Source organism: Castanea sativa, chromosome 5 (genome assembly GCF_040712315.1).
Source record: "Castanea sativa cultivar Marrone di Chiusa Pesio chromosome 5, ASM4071231v1".
Classification (NCBI taxonomy): domain Eukaryota; kingdom Viridiplantae; phylum Streptophyta; class Magnoliopsida; order Fagales; family Fagaceae; genus Castanea; species Castanea sativa.
Window position 1 is genome coordinate 24,565,410 of NC_134017.1, and position 17,427 is coordinate 24,582,836.

The window sequence follows — 17,427 nt, forward strand, 5'->3', positions numbered from 1 at the left end:
TAAAAATTTTAGCTAATTTTTTTGGCGTTTTACCTAACTTTGGCATGATCCCTAGAATCCCTAATTTTAGAGAAAATAATACTTTTTATACTCACATAAATCCGATTCCTAATTATTAAAAATAAAAAACGAATCCTAGGTTGATACCCAATGATGGGATCCATCATTTTCATGAGTGTAGAGATTAAAGAGAGCAATACTATTTGTATTCACATAAAATGCAAGTCTGATCAAGATGACACCGAATGAGAGGATTCAACATTCACATGGAGTGTGAAGAATAATACTTTTTGTACTGACAGTGACAGTCAAAAATAAATTTATCTTTTTAGGAGGGGGAATATGCATTCATATATCCTAACTCTAAATGTAAAAAGAAAAAGATATGTAAGGAAAAAATACAAAGAGATTATTTTTGAAAAATACTAAAATGAACTCTTACTAAAAAAATTTACCTAATTATATATTTTCTTGAACAGATGCTCTAAGTTTAACTACTCCTAAAATAAATGTGTTTATACATGAGTACATGACAAAAACAAGAGTGAAGAGAATTAAAAAAAGGAAAAGGAAAAGACATTAATAGTATGAAGTAGAAAAAGACTATTTTTTTTTTCTTTGGAGAAGAGAAAAAGACATTAATTGAGTGTGAGTACAATTTCTCTTTTTTAATAGTATGAAGTGGACCAAGCATTAATACTTATATGTTTTTATGAAGATATGATTTAAATATTTCTAAAACATATGAGTTCTAATTACTTTAACTAGTAAAAATTTTTATCTTGACTTGTTTTTAATAAGAAAAATTGGTGTTGTAACTTGATGATAAAGATAAATTATCATAGCAAGTGAAAAATAATTTTAAATTATATATATATATATATATATATATATATATAATTTGCTCTTTAAAAAATGGATGCATAATTACCTACGAGGCTACTATGTCAAGTGTGAAGTATTAAATTAATTGTTTCCCAGTAAAGCACATCAGCGTGCATAAGTATATATTGGAGTTTGCTAAATTCAATGTCGAATGACTCAGAATCGCATTTACCGAAAAAACCAACTCACATTCTCGAATGCTTATAGGTTTTGGTTTGTTAGGGGCTAAGTTAATTTCGTAGCTAATGCATGCAAAAAAAAAAGGTAGTGACAACTAAAAATTCAAATAATAGATGCACTATATATATATTTTAAGATCACATGTGGAAAGAAATCTTTCTTTTTACCTGGTCTCTGGGTCTGGGCATTATGGATGTTGGAAAAAGTGTCGAGAAATCTAAAAGAAGTGACCAAATTGATCTTTTTTTTCACACTGGACATGCCGCGTTACTTTATTGGACAAACAGGAAACCAATTTGCACACGAAATTTTATCACATTTTTTGCATGCATGCATGAGATTGAGAATACCTGCTACCTGTGGCTGTCCTGTCATCTATATATCGTGATCGATCTCAATACTTTTTTTCCTTCAATGGATGCTGTTATACGAAGAAATATACTTCAAATTATACAGTCGAGGAGTGTCTGACTCTCCTACTCCTTATAAGACTAAGAGATGATAACAATCTTCATCTACTTTCAGTTTCACATGATGCATGCATATATGACATCGACTTGAGTACAAAACTCTACTATATATTAATACCCATAGTCATAGGGTCTTTTTATTTAAGCTTATATAAAACCTTTTATAATCTCAAACACTCATTTCTTTTAGATTCTAGACCATCTAGTACTTGTACTTTTATCCTCTAATTTATTAGTCTGGATGGAAAATGTATCGCTATATATATCTTTTTTTTTTGGTACTGCAACTGATTTATTCTCTAGTAGTTAATGGTATTAGTTTTGTTGTTTATAAAAATAAAAAAAATACAAAGAAGAAAGAAAGATGGATTTTGCATTGGGCAAGACTAGGAAGTGTAGAGTTTAAAAAAAAAAAAAAAAAATTAGTATTCCCCCTTGAAAAAGATAGACAGGTTTATCGAAAGAGTTTTGCAATGTTGCATTTAAAGTTTTTAAACTCTACCTATGGTAAATTTCAATTTTGAATTAACTAGCTAGCTAGGTCTAAGCTAATTTTAATGGATCATATTGGTGAAATTTAGTAATTTACAACTAGAGAAAATGAAAAGGATATGAAAACCTAAACCTTGACAGATTGGCTGTTCCTGAATGTTAGTTTGTGGATTCCATTTTCAGAGAAAATTGAACATATGCTTTTGAAGTACATTATTAGTTAGGTGAACCTATTAATTAATGTGGCAAAGCTTTCATGAACGTGGTGTGCGGTGAACTAAGCAGAATATTAGGTATGTGTTTTTTAAGGTCAGTGTATCTTTCCATTAGGATCTAAAGTTCTAAATACATTAGTGATTAGCCTAATAGCCTGATTTGGAAAATTATGTTTGGATACGGCTAAATAAGTTCCGTGACAACCTAGTGCTTCCATCACAAATTTAAAATAGACTCCATCATAGTGGCACCAACTATATATTGTTGACAGTAGCTAGCAATGGGGTATTAAAAAAAAAAACAAAGTGATTATCTCATCTTGTTTAAAAGAGTATTTGTATGTACCATGTAGTATAATTGCACTTTTTAAAAAGTTTCAATGGTTTTTTTTTGAAGTTTGTGGTGTGTTGTTATATATTAGATCCTCACTCTTCCTCTCATGTGTACGCAAGTTAGGTCATTTCTTTTTTTTTTTTTCTTTTTTTGTTGAAAGCAGGTCATCTCTTAAGGAAAATTCTTAGGTAATTTCGGAGTATAGTGAAATAGTGCTCCCTCCTCTCACATTCATAGTGGACCCTACTATGAATGTGAGAGGAATGAGCACCATTCTCCATATTCTGAGAATACCTAAAAATTACTCATTTCTTAAAATTGAGCCATTAATGCGATGAGAGTGAAAGGTAAGCAACTTTGTCAATAATATGATATCATTAATTGTAGCATTATTACTTATCATATTAATAAAATTAATTTTAGTCTATTAGTCTCAAAACCAACAAAAGATAGGATAAATTTTAAAGACATCCCCATATTAGCATAAAACAAAATTTTCTTATTTTTGGAGAAAAAAAATTAAAGAAATGTGATCAGCATGTGAAATTAATCAACCCAATAATCATTTGAGAAATAAATAATTATATTTTGTGTTTTCTTCTGACAACTAACATGACTGCAATTTATTACAAATTATTGATTATCAGTGTAATAACTTTTAACTGCCATGCTTAAAAGTAATTTGCTTTCATGAGTCATGATACAAATTAATCATGCATCATATAAGACTGTCATCATGGAAAGTAGTTATGTAAACGTCACCTTATAAACTATTCACCGACATGCAAGAATTGACATAAAAAAAACCCCATGATATAGAGGACAAATTGGTCGAATATCAGTAGGAGGACAACAACCATTAGGAATTGTTGTCAACTTATAAAAATGATAGTGGACGTACGGTGGGGGCATGAAGTTTGAAAAAATGGTCAAGAAATTAATAATTACTTAGATAATAATAATTAATGTCTTAGATAATGTCAATAACATTTTCGTAATTAAACTGCATCATGTTTGGATCTCAAATATTCAGATATATATCTGCATGTAAGCTTCTGTTTTCTTTAAGAAGTGTATATTCTTCCTATAGATTGATAGACATCAAAATTGTGTTGAGTATCCAATTGTTAAGGGTCTATTTGGTAAGAAGATTTAAATAAATTTTTTTGTTTTGGAAACCATAGAATGTGAGTCAAACACTTGAATCTACTGTTTGGTTGATGCTTTCAAAATACAACTTTCAGAAAATTATTTCCTATCGGCTGCTCTGTATTGGACAATTTGAAACGCGAGAAACAAGTTCTATTTTGAGAAAACTCAAACACAGCCAAAGGTGATTCTGGAGGGGGCCTTGGCAGTTCTGGAGACATACCAGCGGGTTTCAGCTGCTCAAGAGAACTTTTAAGTCGTGTTTTTTTAAAATTTTTTTTTTTTGAAGTACACCAATAAAATTTTCTTTCTTTAGTTTCAAAAAAAAAAAAAAAAACAGATTTTTGAAAATAGTTGAGAGGATATTTTCAAAATACATAAAATATTTTTAATGGCATAATTATAAATAAATTGAAAATAGTAGAGCCCATAGATTTGTCCAAACTTGTTTATCGCTTAAATTAAGAAACTTATTTTTATCATGAGAGAGAGAGAGAGAGAGAGAGAGAGAGGTATCTTTGATAGTAGATATCAAAAACAAACATGTAGTGATAAAAAAAAAATTTCATATTTCAAATTTGAAACTTATCATTCAAACAAATTTTTTTTTTCAATATTTTGAAAATTTTTCTTAAAAGTGTGAGCCAAACACATATAGAATGCGTTTGGATTCAGCGTTTTGGCGTTTGCGTTTATCCTCCAGTGTTTTGCTCTTTTTTTTTTTTTTTTTTCCCAGCCGCACTTGTTGACTTCCCTTTGTTTCACTTTTTTTTTTTTTTTTGCAGCACGCTTTTCAGGGACAAACAGCTACTGTTTATGAACAGTAACCGTATATTTTTGACTTCTCAACCATTTTCTGCCGTGAACAGTACATTCGTGTACTGTTTACGGACCCACAAATTTTATTTTCAACTATTTTTTTATTAAAAATGGGTCTCACAATACTATTCACATATTTAAAAATTATTTTGTTACAGTGTTTTCAGTTTTCAGTTTTCAGCAATAAGTTCTATCCAAACGGAACCATAATGTAAAAATTATTTTTTGAAAATTAGTTTCACATACAATTTTTTGAAAATTATTTTCATACTGTTTTAAAAACAAAAACAAAAATCCTCTTGATAAACGTACCCTAAAGGAGTGATATACTAACATCGTAGTTCACTTATTCAAACACTGACTCCATCGAATTAATCATTAATTATTTTTAATAAATATAGATAAAGTAAAGAATAACAAAACAAGATAAATAATACAGTAAAAAAAAAGAACGGATATATATCAATTTTGTTTTTGTTTTTTTGTTTTTTTTGAGAATGTGATATATATCAGTTTAAACATAACTATGGAAGTATACGAAATATTGACATTGGAAAATATATATATATATATATATATATTTTTTTTTTTTGTGGAAAATCTCTTCAAATATATAATTTATTTATTTTATATAAAAAATACTAATTTGGTAGGGGGAAAAGAAACCTAAGATTAAGAGCTAGTCTAACTTAATTAAGGATGAACTTAATTGCCAAAGGTTGATCCAATCTATACGACTTCTGTCTATATGCATATATACGTTGAATCAAGTTAAGAAAAGCCAAAATCCAGCTAGAATAATAAGTCCGATCCATTCACAAATCAATTATCAAACATCACTTCCCATAAAATTAAAAAAAAAAAAAATCAAACATCACTTCAATTATCAAATTATGGGGAAAAAAATCACTTCCATTGAAATTTCAGAGCATAGCATACTACAAATTTTCTACCAACATTACCAGTACCACAGTCACTTAGTCACTTTATACTTACACCAGTTTATTAGGAAGAGTGTTTTCAAAAAAATTATATATATATATTAGGAAGAGTAATGTATAGACACAATTTTTTTTTTAATTTTCATAATAAATTTTACAATTGTTTGAATTGACATGCTATTATTGATTTTCACATGATACTAACTACAAATTGACACCACTTTTATTATTATTATTATTATTTGATAATTAGGGGTAAGTGGAATTTCCGAATAAATATTTCGGTTAGGACAATTAATTGAGTTACAAAGTTCTTGACTTATTATTTGTTATTAAACTACTTATCATATTGACAATATCGAAAAATTGTTGTGACTATAAAGAAAATGAGAAGATTTTCTATCTATTTCAATTCAAGAGAGTAATACCTTACGTGTTGTACATCAATATTTGATTGTCATCAAATAATTAATTGGCTTCTTTTAAATGAAAGACTAGCCAAATTGCCAAAGAATACAGTTCTCCTTTGGGTTTACCGACCCAAATTACCACATTTACTTTCTTCAGTATTGCTAATATATCGCTGGTTTTCGGTTTGGTTTGTTTTTTTTTTATAATTATTTTAATTATTTTAATGTTTTCTATTAAAAAGAAAAACCCTATTCTTCATCTAATTTTGTGATTTGATATTAATTAGTAGTTTAGCTAGCTTAAAGGAATTAGGAATGGCAGCGGGTCGGGTTCAATGCGGGTTTTTTGATGCCCGAACCTGACCCGTGGGCCCTCCCTGTTACTCGAACCCAACCCGTCTAATAAATAGGTTTTTTTTTTTAACCTCAAACCCACCTCGTCAGGCCTCCAACCATTTTTGGGCCTAATCTAAAGCCGTGGCCCAATCTTAAAAAAAAATCGATTTTACAACCACGAAAATACAAATCACAAACACAAACACAAACATAAACAGAAACACAAATCAACTTGTTTTTTTGGCTCTTCTTTGTTAATATAGTTTTTTCACTCATAAAAAAAAAAAAAAAAATCAAGAAACACAAATCACAAACATAAACACAATCCTGTCCTCTGATCATCACATCTCTCTCCGATCTAACAATCCTGTTCTCTGATCTAACAACACAACCACATCTCTCTCCAATCTAACAATTTCGTGCTCCAAACTAACAATCCCGTGCTCCTTTGTGACAAACAACAACCACCATGTGATGAGAGTGAGGGTAAGGGTGGGTCAGTGAGTGAATAAGAGTGAGGGTGAATAGGTGAGGGGCGGCTGAGAGAAAATGAGAGTGAGAGTGAGAGAGGTAAGGGCAACGAGGCTAAGTGAGGCCGTGGGGCTAAACGAGGCCGTAAGGGGAGTGTGAGGTTGAACGAGGCCATGGGGTCGTGAGGCTGTAAGGGGAGCATTTAAGTGAGGTCGAGAGAGGGTGGCTGGCAATGTGAGCTTGAGAGAGAAAGAGGGCGGTTGAGAGATTAGGGATTGAGGGTTAGGTTTAGAAAAATGAAATCTGAAATGAAAGAGGAGTATTTATACCAGGGTTTTTAATTTTTTTTTTAATAATATATATGTATACGGGTCGAGTTTAGGCTGGGTATGCATAAAACTTGAACCCGACTCGAACTTGCTTTGGGTTTGATTTTAAAAACCTAAACCCGACCTTATTGTTTAATTAGCGGGTTGGGTTATATTTGCCATCCCTAAAAGGAATAGTTGTATGCAACCTACACCCACTCCTCACTTGTATTGATATTTCTTTAGGGGCTGTAGGATATTACAAAAAGAGGGTACTTTTTTGTTTTTGTTTTTGTTATTGAATGCATTAAGAGTATTGGTTAAGGTGCATATAATATTCCAACAAATGAGTAAAAAAATGCCAATGTAGATTGATTGACTCATTTTAATGTTTTTAAGCTTTAAATTCTCCCACTTTTAACTATCAAATTATTAAAAAATTCCAATAAATGATATTTTCATACATTTTCTAACACTCATTTTGGGAAGAGAGAAAGAAATGGAATGAAAAAAATCATTTGGAAATATTTCTTCAATTAATTCCCTTGTTTGGGAGTTCTAATGAAGAAAAACCATTCTCATATTTAGGAATATAAGTAGGAGGGAATGGATTTGAAAGGAAAGAAGGGAACACCCTATTTTTCCATTTTCTCTCAAACCCTCAAATTTTTATTCCCAAAATCGGGAAGAATAAGAAGAAATGAAATTAGATTTAATAAATTTTCACTAAAACTCTCAAAATACCACTATACGTTCATCATTTTATTTTAAAATAAAAGTATAATAACAATGCTGTTAATTTATTACATTTCATTCTTTCCAATTCTTTTATTTTAAAACATTCAAATAAGATTACTTAATATCATCCATTCTTTTCTTTATCATTACCTTCCCATTACTTATTAAATACATTCCAAAGACTTATGGTGCAAATCGATAACTTATTGGCAAGTATATTATAGCTCATAATTGAATATTAATTATTCTTTAACTTGTACTATCATGAATTTAATTAATAAAATCTACAATTATGCAAGAAAAATGAATGTTAATTCTGTTATTATCCTAATGGAGTTGTAAATAATTAAGGGGAAAGTACCAAAAAAAAAAAACCATAATTTTATTATTGGGACACATCATAAATTTATCCAAGCTAATCCCACCCATTACACACATAATGTACATCTGTAAAAGTCTTTAAAAGTTTGGAATTTATTATCTCCCAATGGTTAAACTATGGGGGTTGTTTTTGAACTTTCCCCATGTAATTAGTCGGCACTAAGATACTCATTAACAAGATGGAGTCTTTATCATTTGATCCTATGTATTAACATCAACAAGTCTAAGTAGGTCTCCACTAATTCGGTCCCATTAGACTCGTTATTAGGAATGAACAAAACAAAAACTTCATCCATTAAAAAAAAAAAAAAAAAAAAAATCATGGTGACACTTGGAGAATTGCAAAAGTTACAGTCATTCATTCCCGTAGAGGAAGTAAGTGGGACCCTAGATAGACATAGGACTCTTGGGGTACATTTAAAAGGCATTGGACTTTGCCTCCTTTCTACATCCCTTCCTTATAAACAACAAAGCAGCAGCCCCCGAGTGTCGACTCAAGGGAAAGGGAAGGAAGTCAAGAACACAAGGATATACTTTCTTCATCTTTGACAAGTTTTCTGGTGAGTTCTACAGCAATGCAAATATCACTCTTGACTCTTCTGAGAATGAATGTTGCTGCTTATTTATTTTGTTTCATTTAATGCTTTTTTTTTCCTTATGTAATATCTCTCTACCTTTTTTCTTTTTTTTTTTTTGGTATAAACTATGCTTTGTGCATGGTGGTTTTATATGGTATCTGGTTTTTTTTTTTAAAATTTCCCTTAACTTTTGAATGTCAAAATAAATGCAAAAGATTTTGTTTAACGATTTACATGTTTGGTTTCCAAGGAAAATGCTGGGAAATACAGGAAATAAAAATTTGAGTTCTTTTTTCTTACTTTTTCTTCTTCTTCTTTGAATTTGTTGATTGTGATGACAAAGGCAAGCAAGTAAAGAAAAGAAATTGACCCAACCGAGACTAATACAAGTAGTTATCTTTCTCTGTTTTGTTGAGTTTTTGATTGTTTTGGAAAGCAGAAAGATGGAAAAGAAGGAGGCCTTTGTTTTTGTCTTACCATATTTCCTGTTCTCTCTTCTACCAAACAGAATATTCAGTAATCTTGTATGCATTGTACAGTCAAATGACTTGGAGGAGTACAAGAGTGATTTTTTCATTCACAACAAAGAAACATTTTGTTGCTTGATAATTGATATAATCTTTGCATGGAATTATTTTCTTTTTGATGGAAGTTATTCTACATGATTTTTTAGCTTCTTACTCTGTTCTGTTTTGGTTTTCTGGTTTTTATTTATTTGCCATTTGATGTTTGCTTTTGTTTTGAATTTTTTTGAAAAGTTTTTTTAATGCATATATGTTTTTGTTTATTTTGAGTCCAAAAAAAAAAAAAACAGGATTTTCTCATTAAAATTATAATCTTTTGAACTTCTGCGTTCTGACTTTCTTATACTAAATTGTGGGATTTTTTTTTTTCTAAATCAGAAAAATGGAGAACTTGAGAGCTCCCTTCAGGGGTATTGGAAATGACGTCAGAGGAAGGTTACAGTGTTACAAACAAGATTGGACATGTGGTCTTCGTTCTGGAATTGGGTATTTTATTTTTTTGATAATTTATTAGTTACAATTGGGAGGTGAGGGGAGGGTGGGTTTAAACCTGGGATGTCTCCATTGGAAACACTAGGAAGTGATACTTGAGTTACAAGGTTTATGGCTGGAATAGAGTAATTTTTATTGTGTTTCATACACCTACTTTATAATTTGTCACATGGATTTGTATTTTTAATTCCATCAATTTCTCATTTTAGGATATTGGCCCCAACCACCTACATCTTCTTTGCTTCTGCTCTTCCTGTCATTTCCTTTGGTGAGCAACTAAGCAGAGATACAGGTTAGTCATCTAGGCTTTTTCTTCAGTGATTTGTTCAATTGCTGATAAATTAGTAGACAGGCAAAGATGAACTGAGATGTTAAGGCTTTTTGCTATTTTGATTTTTGTTTCTTATGCCTCACTTTCTTGGTCACCAAATGGGGACTAAATGAAAAATCTTTTTCTATCCTATTTTCTTTGATAAGTTTGAAAGCAATGGAAATTTTGTTCTGTTCAGATGGTAGCTTGAGCACCGTTGAAACTTTAGCTTCTACTGCTATTTGTGGTATCATACATGCGATTCTTGGAGGACAGCCTCTTTTAATATTGGGAGTTGCAGAACCAACTGTTATTATGTACACATATTTGTACAACTTTGCTAAAGGAAGGGAAGATTTGGGACGCGGACTCTTCTTGGCTTGGGCTGGATGGTAATAGGAATAAACCATCATTTGTTTTAGGTATGTGATCTTAATGAATTTCATGTAATTTGATATTATTGATACAAATTATGCAGGGTTTGTGTTTGGACAGCTCTCTTGCTGTTTCTTCTTGCAATTTTCAATGCTTGCACAGTCATCAATAAATTTACGAGGATTGCAGGCGAACTGTTTGGCATGCTGATTGCTGTTCTCTTTATACAAGAGGCTATCAAGGTAACTCCAGTCTAGAAATTAATCAACTTAGGGAGTATACAACATCTACTTGAGAAGCAAGATGCTTAACACTTGACTTGACAAATTCTGAATCACAGGGAATGGCAAGTGAGTTTGAAGTTCCCAAAGCTGAGGACCCAAAGTCAGAGAAGTATCAATTTCAGTGGCTTTACACAAATGGATTACTAGGAATCATATTTACTTTTGGCCTTCTCTACACTGCTTTAAAGAGCAGAAAAGCAAGGTCATGGTGGTATGGCACAGGTTTGTCAAGCAAAAGTTATGCCTAGTCATTAAATAGGTTACCTGTTGAATCTGAAAGTTATTACTATGTTATGCAGGGTGGTTTAGAAGCTTCATTGCAGACTATGGGGTTCCTTTGATGGTTCTTGTGTGGACAGCTCTGTCATTCGGTGTACCCGGAAAAGTTCCATCTGGTGTTCCCAGAAGGCTCTACAGCCCTCTTGCTTGGGAATCCACATCTTTACAACATTGGACTGTAGTAAAGGTAAACTGTGTCCTGTAATCCCCCCCCCCCCATTTGCGTTTGCTAAGAGGCTCTCTTCTTGTAGTGTGTCTCATAACCTCCATGAAAGTATAAGATAGGAGTGTGTTTTTCTGTGTATGCACCAAAATATATTGACTCATATCTGCTATAGGACATGGGCAAGGTTTCTCCAGCATACATCTTTGCAGCCTTAATTCCTGCTGTGATGATTGCGGGGCTTTACTTTTTCGACCACAGTGTTGCTTCACAGTTGGCACAACAAAAGGAGTTCAATCTTAAGAACCCTTCTGCATATCATTACGATATCTTATTGCTAGCTTTCATGGTATGTATCACTAGTAATTTGTGTTGGCATTTATTTTTATTTGTACAATTTATGAAGACTTAATGCTCTATATTTGTAAAACATGGTTGCAGACTTTGCTTTGTGGATTGCTTGGGTTACCTCCTTCGAATGGTGTCCTTCCACAGTCGCCCATGCACACTAAAAGCCTTGCTGTTCTCAAAAGGCAGGTGGGTTTATAGAAAGTGGTAGGAATTTACTTGGGATAGTTGGTAATTGAGCTGGATTAGACAAGTAATTTAACTAATGCATGAGTTGCAGTTGATGCGAAGGAAGATGGTGGAGAGCGCCAAGGAAAGCATAAGGCAGAATGCTAGCAACTCTGAAGTCTATGGCAAGATGCAAGCTGTGTTCATAGAAATGGATAACAGTCAAGTTATACTTCCTCCGGTTAGTACTAACTTGTGAAAGAAACATGTTTTCTTTGAATCCCTCCTTCAACAGCATTTTTTCCTCTATGAGATGGTCATTACTAAATTATCAAGAAAGTTGTTTACACTCTCGAGTTTATGATGATTGTATAGGCTCAATACCCCCACCCCCAAATAACTTCATCCACATACAAAATTCTATATGCAAGTGGTTCCTGCACCCTAAAATGCTTGTTTTTCAGATTACTTCAGTGGTTAAAGAGCTGGAAGACTTGAAGGAAGCGGTAATGAAAGGTGAAAATGCAAAGGATACATTTGATCCTGAGAAGCACATTGATGCTCACCTGCCTGTCCGAGTTAATGAGCAGAGAGTGAGTAATCTCTTACAGTCACTCATGGTGGCAGCATCAGTTTTTGCTATGCCTGCAATAAAGAAGATACCTACATCGGTACTTTGGGGATACTTTGCTTACATGGCCATAGACAGTCTTCCTGGGAACCAGTTTTGGGAAAGGATGCTCCTTCTTTTCATATCACCTGGCCGGCGGTACAAGTATGTTGTAGTTCTTTTTATCCATTACATTTCTGCACACATTTTAGCCAAATTTGCTTTATCTACGTCCCTTAACAAAGTGAAATTCAAACTAATGTAATATTTTTTTATAATCATTTGAGAATGTACACATATGCATACACACAAATGATAGTGGATTCATTTCTCAAGAAGTGTATGAAGTTGTTGAATGACATGTAGAAATTATTGGGTCTAAAAAAGGGAAGAGACTTATTGATGATTATTAATTCCCTGCTACCCCCTGATTGGATGAAATGAACATGCTGGTAGTAAAGTGTTTTCAAAAGAACCTTAGTAGAAATTATTTCTTCATCCTATTGGCATATATGTATGAAACATAGCTGCCAATGATTTTACTGATTCTTGTATGGCTGTGAAGTATTGAATTTCTAATGTTAAAAAAAGAAACATTGAATTCCTACATCCCCTTGCTGGAGATTTCACATTATTTTGTAATTTTAACTATTGTCTGCCATCAATTTTTCTAATACCTATCTTGCTGATCATTGCAGGGTCTTGGAAGGAGTTCATGCTTCCTTTGTGGAGTCAGTACCATTTAAATACATAGCCACGTTTACAATCTTCCAATTTGTATACTTCCTGGTCTGTTTCGGTATAACATGGATTCCTATAGCTGGAATCTTGTTCCCATTGCCATTCTTCCTTCTCATCAGTATAAGGCAGCATATTCTCCCCAAGCTTTTTGCGAAGCATCATTTGCAGGAACTGGATGCAGCTGAGTATGAGGAAGTCACTGGTGCCCCAAGAGTTTCTATCAGCCTATCTTTCAATGTAGGTTTCATCCAATGTCTCATTGTTGACAATATTATTTTTCATTAACCTGCAAAACTCATAACATATTATACCAGGAAAGGGATGCACCACATATTGGAAATGGGGATAGGGGAGTGGAAATGTGTGATGCTGAGATATTAGATGAACTGACAACAAGAAGAGGGGAGTTGAAGGTTAGAACCGTTAGCTTCAATGAGGAGAAACACGGCCAGGTAAATATGAATTGTTTTGCTTCCTCTCTATTATTATAATTAACAACAAGGTCCAATACAGCAAAACAGTGCAAATATTGGGTCATACACATTGATGCACTTTCACTTAGGCTGAATTTCCGGACAACTTTACCCTACTCCCCCTCCCACTCCCTCCATCCAAACTGGCTAATAAGAATTTATTGTAAATCATGTTTTAAGTACTTAATTGTGTATGCAACCTTGTGCATGAACACTAGATACTGATCACTGCTTTATATTGTGTTTTTTCAGGTTTATCCGGAGGATAAGCAATTAGAGTGAAATGTTGGTTAGATTTCCATGGAAATTAGAAAAGCTGACAATGACGATAATGTTGATTACTTTCATCACAGATTACACAGTTGTAGAATGTCATTATTAATTCCATAGATGAGAGAGAGAGAGAGATGCTGCTGAGTGAAGCATTATGTTGAAATTACATTGTTGGGATTCAATGAGGCAGTCTTTCCATTTGTACAATGAAAAATTAGTAGGAAAATGACCAAGTGGCCCAAGCAGATTATCAGCAACCACAAAGCAAAGATTTTCTGTTCAACTTTTTTACGGAGTATAGAAAAATTCCAGGACATAAAAACACGTACAGTAAATTTCAAATGTGAAGCTCTAAAATTTTCAAATTTGATGCTCTAATATATATATATTCGTTTATTTTTCTTGATTTTGGCATACTCTAAATATTCTTGGCAATGTTTGTCTTTTGAAGAATGCAGCCAAGATACTAGTATTATTCCAGCACTTACAATAAAAATGTGAACATGGACTGCAAATGTATGATCCTTGGCAACATTTAGAAAGGGCAAATCATGGCCCCCTCGTATGCAGATATCATTGACCTCTTTATAACCGTATATGATAATATAGCAGTTTGGGGTTCTTAGAATATTGTGATATCTAATAAACATGTATGGGTCCGGTTAATGTATGCCCTTAGAGCTACATTAACAAATCTGTTTTTGGAAAAATTTTATCAGGAATTAAAAACGCCGTCAAAAGTTTTTCAATTCCTGATAAAAATTTTTCCAAAAATAGTATACTATTGTGTGCCCTTAGGGCACACGTTAGTAAAATCCAACATGTATTTATGTTTAGTTATGTTGTTTTCCATGTTCTACTGCTCTCCTTTTTAGTCCACAATACATGTTATGGTCCATCTTTTTGTTTTATAACTTCTGAACCATACAAAGTATGCACAGAAGTCAATGTTGAATCACTATTGTACATTGTATTGTAATTAGGAAGTACAAGAGAACTTGTTCATCCCAATAGAAAGAAGGACTATTCTTTTTGACTTGGGATATAGTAAAAGACAGCTAAGAAACGGGAAATAAATTGGAAGGAGAAAAGGCGAAGAAAAGGAACTTATAAAGATAAGATTCATTTCATTTTTGAAGAAAATAGTGTCTAATTCAAATGCATTCGTGGAAGATGGTTACGTGGAGAATTTGGTTTAATGTACTACATATGACTAGTCAAAGAGTCATTTAGAAAAAAAAAACATAGTCAAAGAAGTATCGAATACGTTCATAAATTTCTCTTCATACATACCCATCACGTACGGTTCAAATTACACCGTGAATCAATGCATCTTATGCTGCTCTAGTTTTGCCATTGATTGTCACATCTTGGTTATTATACGTAAGACATTTTCTTCCATGCTGTACCAAATAGGAAGATGAAATAAGTAAAGAAAAACATGTTATATTCTTTTTTGTTGAAGGACAATAAAAAGGTTACACACGGTTCAAAACCAAGCTTTTCTCCTAGCTGAAATGAAGCGATAAAGACCAGTCATAAACCCCAGATATTGATGAATGGCTCATGGTTTTGGACAGATTTAGTTGGTCTGGGGCCGTAGAACATCAAAGTACATGTTCGAGCTAGGTATGAGTAATATAACAAAAATTTTAAATTATAAAAAAATTAATCATGACCCAAAACAACTATTTTATTTATTTATTGTAATAAAATTACTTATAATTGATTGCAAACTTTTCTAATAACCTCTATTTCCATGTACACAATTAAACAATCATTTAAAACCTTTTTTTAATAATCCTGAGTTCTGTATTTGACATGCATGAACCTATTTTGAGATACGTTCAACAAAGTTCATCACGTTTATTTATGGATTTTTCCTTATCCGCGGTTGTGTTTCATGGTCACATCCTAGGGAAGCATATTGGGTCAATAAAATGTTGATGTGTAACAATAAAAATATAGAATGAAATTAGTAAAAAACTAAGTTTTGTCATTACTTTGCTAGACCCACCCACCCCGCTCTATTAGTATTAAAAATTTAGTTTGTATTACTAAGTATTTAAGTGCATGAATATTAATACGTTTTGTTTTATTGTGATATTACCTTATTAAACACTTTAGATAATATAATTCAGTCCTTAGTTTGATATGATGTAATAAATTTAATTGTAGTTTAAAGTATATTTATACTAATGATATATATATATATATATATTGTAATAGATATGCAATAGGGTAAGACATATTAATATGAAATAAAGTTTTGCAAAAAGGGGGCAAGGAAGTTTACCCTACCATGCGGGGTGATGCAGCAGTGGTAGAGCCATAATTTTAGTTCCGAAGGCAATATTAAAAGCAAAACTAATCTAATAAAAATTAATTGATATTAATAACAAACTAAATAAACTATATACAAATGTAATTAAGAGATTAATCTAAATAAATAGAGTTTAAACAAATAATTTGATTTCTTAAAATAAATTATTGTAAAAGTGTTAAGAATATAAAAAATGTATTTACAAGATTGTATTCTCCCCATCTTGAATGCTCTTAAAAAATTGTGTTGAATTTAACATTTTCTCTATATTCTTTTAAGATGTTAAAACCTGGATCATTGAAAAACACAAAGTTTGAAGCTAAAAAAAAAAAAGAAAAAAAAGAAAAAGAAAAGATGAGATGAGAAAAAGAGTGGAGGGTAGGTGCAATATATGAACATACGTAGACCATTTTTTCTTCTTTCTTTTTTTTTAATTTTAAATTTTAAATAACGATCATGTAGAGCTTACAACTCACCAAGAAGAGAGTTGGTATGTTTACAAGTTGACATAGAGAATTATATAAACTAATTGCATACTTGATCGATGTATGAAAATAGATAATCATTTTATAATTGTAATATAATGTATAATTTGTACTTAAAATTTGTTAAAGATAATTTGTTCTTTCTAAAACTTTAATTTTTTTTTTTCTTCATCTTTTTATCTCTACCAATAGACCGAATTGGACAAATGTGGACCAAATCAACCGAATAGTTCGAAGTGGTCTGAATTGGACCGCAGTGAACCAATCGAAGTAGATCTAATTGACCGAATTTGACTGAACAAGACCGATTTGATATGTTTCCTAATATCTCTATTATTATAATTAACAAGAAGGAGAAGGTACAATAAATAACAAAACCGGGGAAATATGTTCTCAGATCCGGACCGTACGGTCCGACCCGGTTAACAGTGAACCTCTCGTCATTCCGGTTCCGGTTCTTTTAGCACTAAGATCCTCAAAAATGCATGAAACCGCCCAAACTACAGTCAAATCGTACGATTCTGAGAACCGTGACCAGTTTTAGAAGTTCACACAGTTCTATTTTTTTACTATATTTGGCCGGAAAATAGATCTCACTCCACAAAGAATTTGAATATTAAAAATACAAAAACAAATGGCAAGCGAGAAAAAGAAAACAGAGAGCCAAGAAGACAGATAGCGTGTCTTGCTGCTCAGGCCAAGCTTTAAAAAAAAAAAAAAACACCTAACCCATCGCAGAAGACGCAAGGTTACTCTGCTCCTTCTTCTTCTTTGTTTCTTACCTGCTCCTTCTTTCGTTCTTCATGGTCTCCTGCGGCCCTGCCTTCAGTTTAATTAAATGACTTGTTTCAAACTTTATCTTTGCTGCCTTC

At 32.3% G+C, this 17,427-nt stretch overlaps 1 protein-coding gene across 1 annotated transcript; it reads left to right on the forward strand.

The window, feature by feature from the left end:
- Nucleotides 1-8,576: 8,576 nt before the first annotated feature.
- On the forward strand, nt 8,577-14,143 carry LOC142637343 (boron transporter 4). The gene is made up of 14 exons (XM_075811615.1): nt 8,577-8,689; nt 9,610-9,717; nt 9,933-10,015; nt 10,233-10,425; nt 10,512-10,650; nt 10,749-10,914; nt 10,992-11,158; nt 11,310-11,483; nt 11,576-11,671; nt 11,763-11,891; nt 12,115-12,425; nt 12,959-13,238; nt 13,316-13,453; nt 13,727-14,143. The coding sequence occupies exons 2-14, from the start codon at nt 9,614-9,616 to the stop codon at nt 13,754-13,756; spliced, it is 2,010 nt and encodes a 669-aa protein (XP_075667730.1). The 5' UTR covers nt 8,577-8,689; nt 9,610-9,613; the 3' UTR covers nt 13,757-14,143.
- Nucleotides 14,144-17,427: the final 3,284 nt, after the last annotated feature.

Coding starts and splice junctions, on each gene's coding strand:
- LOC142637343 (XM_075811615.1), top strand. CDS start 9,614: ATGGAGAACTTGAGAGCTCCCTTCAGGGGTATTGGAAATGACGTCAGA. Junction 10,426..10,511: donor TTCTTGGCTTGGGCTGGATG/GTAATAGGAATA, acceptor CAAATTATGCAG/GGTTTGTGTTTGGACAGCTC. Junction 11,159..11,309: donor AACATTGGACTGTAGTAAAG/GTAAACTGTGTC, acceptor TATCTGCTATAG/GACATGGGCAAGGTTTCTCC.